Raw genomic sequence first — 10,802 nt, forward strand, 5'->3', positions numbered from 1 at the left:
GGAGAGGAGAGGAGGCGAGGCGAGGCGAGGCGAGGAACCTGACCTGTGTTTTTGGTATTTGTGACTTTGTTTTGTTTAAAACTTTTATTGGGCTCCGTGAGAACTGTTTTTGTTTAAATCTTTTATTTATTTTTGTTATTGAAAATAAACTGCCTTACTGCCTTGGGTTTTTCTGTTCCTGCACCTGGCCTGACATCACCACTGGTGATCCTGTCACAGGAGTCTAGAAGGAAACATGTGTTTTAGCAAACTTCTGTTTTCATTCTAAAACATGATATCTGGTAGTACACTAGGTTCAGGAAATATTTGTTTGCAAGATATGCTTTTAAACTTTTACTCCCTGTTATTTTACCTAGAGGGTGAAATTGTCCCCTCCCTTTTACTGAGATCTTTCCTTTCAATAATCAATCAGCTGTTCTTAAAAAGGAGCCATTCAGAAACACATAATTTGGATGTCATGTGACTACACCACATCTGCTCTGCAGGGTTCTATTGAGATTACTTTAAATGCTACCAGATTATGCGTTGCACTCACATCAATATTTGTCCTTTGTTCCTTGCTATCCCTATGATATTGATCCAAAGTCCTAGCCTTGGTATTTGTATATCCAGTTGACAAAGTATACATCTTTATAGAAATAAACCACAGGTTTCTAGCAAATATTATGTTAACATGCACAGTTCTGAAAGAAGCACAGGTTGTTAAAAACATGTATCTTCATGAAACAATGTTTTACTTTCAGATCTAGTCTATTGCACTTCCTGTGGTTTATCTGGGATCAATGCATGGCAACCATTTGAGTCATTAGTGGAATCATGCTGACTGAACCTGTCAAAGTGTGTGAAATCTGGCAACAAAACAACAAAATAAAATCAGGACAATCAAGTTTAATCAAATTTCAAATTTTCCATTACAGTGTTTTTAGGAAATACAGGTTCACTTAATTAAAAATGGACGTTAAATGTGTGAACCTTATCTTATGCCTTAGTGCAGTATCTGCCCAAAAATGAATGGGATCTAACTGGTTGACTTGGTTGAGCTAGAACCAAAATAAATGGGTTTCTAAAAATCTGCTTTCAAAACGTACAGGTTTGAAGACATGGAAACGCAATGGGACTTTCTGATCAAAACGTTCAGCAATTTCTTAATTATTTTGTTACATGGAAATCTCATGCTCCGCCTATGCTTGTGCTAGTTTTTTTGTGAGTTTAAAAAGGCTGTAAAACATGCCCTATATTGATAAATCTTATCTATAATTCGTATCTAGGACACTGCCACAAAGCCCACCACGTGGTGACCTGCATAAGATGCCATTGCATAAGCACTGACAAAGGATATTTATTTCAACTAAAGTTTTGTATTGTTTTTATTTTTTGCCAAACCCAAACATTATTAAATTCATTCTCCAAATACTTAATTTCTATAAATTACTAATTTTGGGAGATGTCAGTCAAGTATTGTTCTTGGCAAACAGAAGTGATGGATCTGGTTTTGTGATTGGGGCAGGGAAAGGAGCGGGGGAGTGTTTCAGTCGGAATTGTTTTTAGCCATCACGCTTCTCCTGTTCCTCTGTCAAAGGAAAGTAAGGAGGGAGGGCCCACAGTGACATCACAAGGAAATCATTTTTAAAAGGTAAGTAGTCCATATTGAAATCACTTTGAGAAAGTAGAAGAGATTTTTCATTGAAGCTACAAGAAGTACATAATCAAGCTACAGTATGGGTTTTTGTCTTACATGCCTGTTGCTGGCACTGTCAGTCGGATTACACTGCCAAACGTTTGCAGAGGGAAAATGCAAAGGACAATGCATTAAAGCAGCAAGCTGTACTTCTACTAGCAGTGACGGCGAGTATGAGCGTAAACTAGATGAATTAAAACAACACACTCCAATTATTACAGTAAGTGCGTTTCTCTTATATAGAGTAAACACCCTTTTAACATCACTTCAAAGGGATTGATTATACTTGGTGATAAGTGAACTTGACTTTAACAGTGGTTACTCAATATGCTGATTCTCAAATATAGTTATTGCATTGATTATGTATTGTGTTCATTAATGCATTTTCTTTTCAATATACAGTGCATTATACAATTCTGTAATAATACAAAAATGAAAGCTGTAAACATACACATTGCAGTGTTCTGTACTGTCTGTTATATTGTGCTATATTGCACGTCAGTACTGTACAGCAACCTACTTGTATTTAAACCTTCTTAACTTGCCCTATTATTTCCCAAAGTGCGTGCAAATTAGTTTTCCTGTATGTGAGTGATATTAACCACAGCGAGCGTGGTAATAGCAAAGTGATATTATTAGGAGCTTGAGTTATTAAGTGGAGGGTGACATTAACAAAAGTGATATTAATATGCCTATTTTATTTATTTTATTTTAATATGTTTTTTCCCAGGTTGGACCATCACACAATTCAAGTATCCTTCTCTGTATAAGAAGGTTTCACATCATTAAGGTAAGCAAATATTGCCAAAGAAAGATTTATCCCGGTTGATACTGTGACAAACTGTATCTACAGTTACATAACATAGATAAATAGCACAGGCTCTCTTCACTGGTTTTGAAAACTGTTTGTTTCCACAGTTTAACCTTTAGGAAAGCCCACTGAATAATTTCTATAGTAAAACACTGTAAGACCACAAATAAACTGCACAGTGGCTGAATGTAACCAGCACTCTCCATAGCATGTGCAATCTTAAAAACGTACAATGTAGCATTCAATCAGATCTTCATCTGTAGTGGGATGTGAAGTGCGCTTTTTCCCTTGTAACTGCAGTTTAGCATTAATAGGCAAGGATAAACTGCAACTAAATTCCCAAATGTATCATTTACACATATTATATTACTTACATTCTTCCTATGATTACCATTCATGTATAAACAACTAAAAGCTTTTTTTCTGTTCAATATTGCAGCAGAAAAAGAACATGTATCGCTGTGTTCTGAAGAAGGTTTTTGAATTTTATACAGCAGTTCTTAAAATATACGCAAACCCAGATGCAATAGGAATCATTGACAGAATGAACAAGAGCCTTAATTGCGTAAGTCTACAATTCATGTTGTTTTTGTTACTTTGTAAGTATACGTTGGCTCAATTAAAAGACTTTTGAAGATTTTGTTCAAGCACCAATTTGGCTTTTATTTTGCTATCGTATAAATAAAAAATAATTCAATACAGATCTAATACTGCCACTTTTTACATTTTTAACTAAGACCTAACCAGGAGTTATTTTTATTTTTAAAAGACTAAAATACAATCAAACTCACACCAGAGATAATGTTGCAGGTACAGGTAAGAGGTAAGAACATACATTTTAAATTCTTGGCTAGTAGAAATAATGAACAAAGATGGCAAAGTGTCTCCAAATGCAATTTTTTTTGGTTGACATTTGATTTCCCAGGAAAGTTTTATTATCAGTACTGTGACAAATGTTCTATTTAAATGTTAACATGGTTCGGGGGGCAGGAGCCAGGGCTTCGTCTCTTCCTATTTTCACCTGCCTATCATCCTAGACTTCCTATTTAAACCCAGTCACAGCTTTGCTCTTTCTCTTGCATTAGCTTTCTTCTCCTCCTCCTCAGTTTTTCATATGCCGCGTGTCTCTGTGTCGGTCCGCTCTGGGGGGATTATGAGTCTCACTTCCCCGACCTGGAATTCCAGTAACTCCACAGGTTCTTCGTGTGGTCAGAGGGGACCACCAGCCACACTATTCTTTCACAGTTCACACGCATTATCTTGCCTCAAGAAAAAGGCTCTGTCTTACTTCCTCCTTTATCCTCCCGGGACGTGGTCCTCATACTCTTAGTGCTCAAGTCTCATAACTATCAATTATTTCTGCGTTTCAGATTCTCTTTTCCTCCTTACATCAAGGCTTAGTATGAGCCGTTCCGTCCTGTGAGGGTCAAACCCAGTCAGTAACTGGGACCCAGTCGCGAGGCTCCTCCTATAATGACTCTCTGAGAAGTTGGAGGACTCTGTGTTTTTAGGGGCCTGGAGGCGAATAGGGCTAGCCTTGACTCCATAGGGAAGACTCTCCTGTTTGGAGTCTTCTTCTTTCTCCCCTGTTCTAGAGGCCAATCCTCCAATCCTAAGTTGCCAAAACACCCCCTTCCTCTTGCAGCCCTGGCTCCCATCCTGTGAAACATGCATGTCTGTCTTCTGGGATTCAAACAACTTATGTTTTTTGGGTTTTTTTTTTCGGCAGACAAATTGTGAAAGGTTACTGAAAAAGTGCAAAAAGCTTCCACAGAGATACAAGGTAATTGGAATTCTGTTACTAAATCCAACCTATGTTTATCTATGAAATAATGACTGATGTCATGGAGCAGCCTATCCATGTGACTGTTCTTGCTACTGTGGTACCCGTGTGACATGCACCCACTATCTTGCCTCTGCTTGCCTGTGAATTCTGGTTGACTGTTATGCAATTGTGTTGTTTCCACAGCTTTATAGCGCATGTTTCATTATTTGCATCGGTAGTGCAGGGTGATGCCCAATCCAATTTGATATAAAGGTTCTAATAAATCTTTTTTTGACAAAATACAATATAACTTTCAATGAAAAAACATCTGGAGGCAAACAATACCTCAATAAAAAGGTAACATCTTGTTTAGAAATAACTTAAAATACCAATAGAAAAATCATAAATAACCCTATAACTCATAATAAAAAGTCTATAACTAACATGCCGAGGGTAAACTGGTTGTAACATGTATTATCTTTTTATTTAAAAGTGCTGTTTTGTGTCTTCCTTTTGGGTAAGGCCCAGCTGAAGGCTGGACATATGTTCTTTATTCAATACAATATATATATTTTTATTTTTTCAGACTGCCGAGAACTGTATGGATGAAATATTAGCTTGTGATGCAGCAATACTACAGGTTAAGAAACTTGATGACGCAATGAAACAGGTAATTGGGATTGTTATCACTGTTGCCCTTTTTGTAATATCTTTATTTCAGGAACATTTGTAGGTTTTTTAAGGTTTTTGCTTTTGAGTTTTAATATATTCTTGGTAGTGTGTTTGTGTAAGTTCATAAATGTTTTTAGTTTAGTTGTTGGTTTGTAACATGTTTTTTGCAATGTGTAATACACACTGTGCATTGCTAGACACGCATTTAAAACACATTTACTGTACAGAATTGGTTCTGTCTGGAAGTATTGTATCTGTTGTGGTAAGTTTTGATAGTTTATCTGTTGGTAAAGTGTTTTTTTTTGTTTGTTTTTTTGTTTTTGTTTTTTGTTTATGGTGTAGGTGAACAACACTGAGATCCAAGAAAGGGCCATATCTGAACTTGATCGTCTTTCAGGTTGTCTGGCTCGACCCAAAAAAATGCTTCTAGAGGTTAATTAAAAGTAATAGTTTGAGATCTACTGACCTTTATGTATCACATTGTTTTTGTTCATTTTGTATTCTTTGGAACTGAAAATGAACAGAAGTCATTTTATTTATTATAACGTGGTTATAAAATCACATTGCACTGTTGTGGAAGAAAACATCAAATGCATAGGAATGACACCAGGAGGCATGGTACTAAATAGCAGACCACTCCCAGAGCTGTATCCAACATCGAAAAGGGTTACTGCAATAACGGCTTGCATTTAATTGTCCATCATTCATCTTGAGATAACTTTAGACACAGAAGAAATTACATATCTTTATGGGAATTGCTCTTGACAAATAGTTAAAAAATGTTCCACAACAGCAGCACAAAGTGATTTTAAAAACCTCTTAACCCTTGCAGCGTCTCATGAAATGTCCCTATTAAGTCCTCCTTCTTCAGACTTTAAATGTTTGATCATTTCAGTTCTCAGAATCCAATGTGAAAAGGTCACTTTCAGAAATTAACTGTTTTAGAGAGGGTTAGAAAAGTATTCTTGTTTTCCAAAGCCCAGTTTAGCCTAAGAGGATTTAAAAAAAACATTCCTTATAAAACCATTCCTTAAAGTTTTGTAAATACGGTCCAATGTGTTGTTAATGAATGTACCGAGTTCCTGATCTTTCCAATCACTCTTCTGTAATTATATAACTTGTTAAGATATTTTGGCCAGTATTATGTGTCTGTGGCGAGTTACTGCCTCCTGAACACAGCAACCAACGACCTAATTTAAGGTTAAATCATTTAAATGCCATAAACTAGAACAAGGCATCCAGTGTACTTTCCAGGAAAGGATTGTTCTCAGGTCACAAATATGAATCTGTGTATCCCTTAGTGAAATGTATGTAAAGTTGTTTTGTGGAGATGCCGCTGGTGTTACAGATGTTCCTGGAGCCTGTATCAGATTTTTTTTTTTTTTTAAAGTCCTATTTAGAGGATTAAAAAGTTGGATTTTATTTTTGCAGATGCACAAATGTAGGCCACATGTACAGTAGTGTTTACATGTTAATTTTTGTTCTTGAAATAATGGGCCCTATTCACAAAACATTAGACTGTTTTAAAATGTTAAGGGCTGTTTTTAAAAGCTGATTTGGATTAATTAAAGTTGCAGGTTATGAAGTCTTGGTCAACTCTTTTAGAGAGGGTTTGAAAAGTATTCTAATTTTCCAAAGCCCAGTTTAGCCTAAGAGGATTTTTAAAAACCATTCCTTATAAAACCATTCCTTAAAGTTTTGTAAATAGGGGCCAATGTGTTGTTAATGAATGTACCGAGTGCCTGATCTTTCCAATCACTCTTCTGTAATTATATAACTTGTTAAGATATTTTGGTCAGTATTATGTGTCTGTGGCGAGTTACTGCCTCCTGAACACAGCAGGACCTAATTTAAGGTTATGTCATTTAAATGCCATAAACTAGAAAAAGGCATCCAGTGTACTTTCCAGGAAAGGATTGTTCTCAGGTCACAAATATGAATCTGTTGGTTTGCTTTGTATAGTAACCACTAATGCTTTTACACAACAAATTAATGTATACCATTTGTACTTCTCTGAGGAATTTGGTAATTAAGCTTGGCATTGTAGAATTGTGTCTTTTAGCTTGTATTTATAATTATATTAATAAGACAAATATAACTTTAAGAGCTATATTGAGTTTTTCTTTTTATGTAGAAAATGAAATACAATGATTTCATCCTGATTTGCTTTGTAACTGTGGAATTTGTAGAATTTAAGTAAATTTAAGTAAAGTAGGTGGTTTAGGTGTAGATAAAACTATAGGTAAACAAAGTCTTGCACAGTATTCACTATTAGTACAATATTTTAATTCAATATTTCTCAGCTTAAAGGCCATTCCCACTTCTTTTCTTTTAAGAACAACCAGCTATGAGATATAGAGCTCATTACTCATTTCTGGAGCTTTGCCAGTGCTGGCATAAACCGTGTGCTGCTAAAATTCCCCTGTAACTTGAATAAGCAAATTGAAACTAAAGAACACAGTACTGTAGATCACTGCACACTGCAACCCAAGGAATTGCTGAACATTCTTTATTGAATTTCAGTGATATACCCCTCTAACTGAAATGAGTGACTTTATGGGTGGTTACCTGACATCACCAGGTAAACCACTCATTACAATGATTGTCCAGAACTGATTCATTATTCAGATGTTACTAATGACTTGAAAGTGTCGCGACTGCAGTACATCAGGTCTTTGATAAGTTTAAGTTGGCACTCCCTACTGCACATCTCCAAAGTCTAAGAGAAATGTACAAACCCTGGAAATCCCGATGACTTATGTCACGCCTTCTACAGTATGCAAGTTTCAGCAGAGCTGATGTCATCAAACCAGCTTTTCCAGAACGTAACGACACACCACCTTCACTTATTTCATCTATAATATTCCTTAGTGCAGTTTCCCATAGTATTAAAATATATATTTTTTATAGCTATCATCCCTTAGACAAATTGATTATGTGTGATAGCGAAGTCTGTTTTCTGAAAAAAAGTAAAACTATGTAAACAACAGCTTATATTTGAGTGTAACAGGGTCGTGGGAAAATGTAAGGCAGGGGTAGCCAAAGTTGGTCCTTCCAGTCCTGGTCTTTGTTCCAACCCTGTTCTTTATTGTTTAAATGAACCTTAAGTAAACCTCATCAAGACCTAGAAACAGTTCATTATCTCACTTTGCCTGTTAAACCTGGAGTGGAATTGGCCTCCAGGAACATAACTTGACACCTCTGCTCTAAGGGGTCCTCCATACACCTCAGTTGGTTCTTATCCCAATATGACACATTGATAAGTGTAGCTTATACAACATTAATTGGTATGAAGACAAATTATATGTAAGTTCCTTGAAGTTTATACAACAATACTTGTCATCCAACAGGTACATTAAACTCCAACTCAACATAATCAAATTGTGTCCATCTATCCTTCAGAATTGAAATCACTAGAACATTGAGATATACCTCAGGAACCAGTCTGAAATTGTCAGCAACTGTTTAAAGTGTTGTATTTAGCCCTGATCTCCATTTAGGACCTGTTCTCAATGTCGGCATTGCAGGTATAAGCTACTACTGTTGTGCCTGTGACCCCTAACAGCCGGAGGTGACTGACTTGACAATAGGAGTGGATTTAGTCCATTGATTCCTTCTGATCTGTTAGTGGGTTGCCACGGTGAGGTAACATTTGAATTAGGCATTTCAAATTAGGTTTAAATACGGTTGCAAAATTGATTTAAAAAAAAAAAAAAGTTTAATGAAAATAAATAAATGAATAAAAGGTCGTAGTTGGGCAATATCTGAAAATATGTCCTTGAACCTGCTGGAAGATGTGAAGTGTGTGAAAATGGCTTGTCATACCAACATGTGGCTGTAACTACTTCAATTGGTTTTCAATGCAAGATTACTTTGAAAACCCCATCATATCACTTCTAGTAAATATTGAGTTTACGGTAAAACAAATGTCTCAGTCTCATTTTGACCAGACCACAGGCTCAGGCAGTGCTTCATGCAGCAGCCAATACAAAGACAGGAAGCTAATTAATATATACTAATACCACAATACCTCAGCTGGCAAGAATTCATAGAAACTGCATACTGTACATTGACACTTTCTCAGAAAACATAATTTAAATGTTTATTAGTAAAACACTGCAGTTTTAAAATAAACAGTTCTAACCAAGAAAATGTATTTATTCAAACTTGCTCACAATAACCGCTAAAGAAAGGTTGTGCTGGCACTTTATAACACAGACTTCTTATTCAGCATTCGTTTTATAACTAAATAAATATTAGGCCTATTACGTAGTTATCTTTCCTAATGTATTTACTTTTTGTGTTACGAGAGGAGCTGCAGCTTTCTCCAGGAGACGAAATGCTACATTCCCTCTTCCCCTCTCCCAACCTGCTCTCCCTGCAGCTTTCTCCAGGAGACGAAACGCTCCATTCCCTCTTCCCCTCTCCCAACCCGCTCTCCCTGCAGCTTTCTCCAGGAGACGAAACGCTCCATTCCCTCTTTCCCTCTCCCAACCCGCTCTCCCTGCAGCTTTCTCCAGGAGGCGAAACGCTCCATTCCCTCTTCCCCTCTCCCAACCCGCTCTCCCTGCAGCTTTCTCCAGGAGACGAAACGCTCCATTCCCTCTTTCCCTCTCCCAACCCGCTCTCCCTGCAGCTTTCTCCAGGAGACGAAACGCTCCATTCCCTCTTCCCCTCTCCCAACCCGCTCTCCCTGCAGCTTTCTCCAGGAGACGAAACGCTCCATTCCCTCTTTCCCTCTCCCAACCCACTCTCCTTCTCGCTCTTGGTTTGCTTGTCTGTCGCTTTGAACTGAACTCCTGACCGATGTTTAGCCAGGTTATCTACAGTTTAAAAACTGCTAATTAAAATGAGTGGGAATGTTACCTTTTTAAATTTTTGTAAAAATATAGCGTTGGTTACATGGTGCTTTATGCATGGTTAATTGACGGATGTGTGTTATGTGTCCCGAGGCACCCCCACCCTCTCTCCCATTAATAACGCTGTGGCAGGCTGGCGAGTGGATAGAGGCCCAGAAACAGTCTGCAGTTAAAAAAATAAACAAATTTTATTATAAATAAACAAAAATACAGGTGCACAAGGGCAAAACAAAAAATCTTTAAACAGAAATAAAACAAAAAACAAAAATTCCCAAAAATAAAGGTTTCCAGGCTGGGCAATGCCTTCACTGGACTTTCAAACTTTCAAACTTTCAAACTTTCAAACTTTCAAAAATACCACAACAAACCACCAACCTGCTTCCTCAACTCCCTCCTCTTTAATGGGAAGCAGAGGCCTCCTTTTATGTCAGGTGGCTGGGTGCTGATTGATCGTTAGTTAAACTAATCATCTAATCAACCCCAGCCACCTGAACACAATGAACCCAGGCAGGTAGGGGAATTTAACCCCATCCCTGCCAATTTCTAAAGAGCAGAGCTGTGCTCTGCCACAAACGCTCTTCACTTATAGTGCTCATATTGTGTGTCCCCCAAGACCCACGTTATAGCGAGGGAGCACTGGACTGTTGCAGTGTTGGCAGTGTTACTAGTGCTGGATCTTTCAAGGTGTGATTACATATGAAGGTGTGCTTGTAAGAGAAAAATAACCATACAAACACGAAAATAAACCAAACAAAAAAATTATACTTCATGTGCAGCGCTTCAGTTTTGCCATCCTTAAATTAAACACTCAGTTTGGAGGCATTTTTTTCATAAAACCTGTAAAGGTAATTACGTGCTGATCTACTGAGCAATAACCATAATATGACAATATGATTTTGCCAGATTTGTTGCTTTTTTTCGTGCAACTCGTATGAACAGGAACAAGTCTTGAATGTAATTTCCCAGAATAAAAGCCCAAAGTTATACACTTTAAATTGGTGTACTGCCTTACCTTTA

At 37.2% G+C, this 10,802-nt stretch overlaps 1 protein-coding gene across 2 annotated transcripts; it reads left to right on the top strand.

Moving 5' to 3' along the window:
* The first annotated feature begins 1,658 nt into the window (after nucleotides 1-1,658).
* LOC121317981 lies at nucleotides 1,659-6,994 on the top strand. Of its 2 annotated transcripts, none has more exons than XM_041254096.1 (6): nucleotides 1,659-1,898; nucleotides 2,409-2,468; nucleotides 2,929-3,054; nucleotides 4,219-4,272; nucleotides 4,841-4,924; nucleotides 5,269-6,994. In XM_041254096.1, the coding sequence occupies exons 1-6, from the start codon at nucleotides 1,719-1,721 to the stop codon at nucleotides 5,365-5,367; spliced, it is 603 nt and encodes a 200-aa protein (XP_041110030.1). In that variant the 5' UTR covers nucleotides 1,659-1,718; the 3' UTR covers nucleotides 5,368-6,994. The 2 variants fall into 2 exon arrangements, with proteins under 2 accessions (XP_041110030.1, XP_041110031.1); XM_041254097.1 differs by having other exon boundaries at nucleotides 2,932-3,054.
* The last annotated feature ends 3,808 nt before the right edge of the window (nucleotides 6,995-10,802 follow it).

This window comes from Polyodon spathula, chromosome 7 (genome assembly GCF_017654505.1).
Source record: "Polyodon spathula isolate WHYD16114869_AA chromosome 7, ASM1765450v1, whole genome shotgun sequence".
NCBI lineage: Eukaryota > Metazoa > Chordata > Actinopteri > Acipenseriformes > Polyodontidae > Polyodon > Polyodon spathula.

Bases quoted from the DNA above. Each gene is read 5' to 3' on its own strand.
- LOC121317981 (XM_041254096.1), top strand. From the start codon at position 1,719: ATGGGTTTTTGTCTTACATGCCTGTTGCTGGCACTGTCAGTCGGATTA. The intron at 1,899-2,408 runs GTAAGTGCGTTT...GTTTTTTCCCAG, and splicing joins AACACACTCCAATTATTACA to GTTGGACCATCACACAATTC. The intron at 3,055-4,218 runs GTAAGTCTACAA...TTTTTTCGGCAG, and splicing joins TGAACAAGAGCCTTAATTGC to ACAAATTGTGAAAGGTTACT.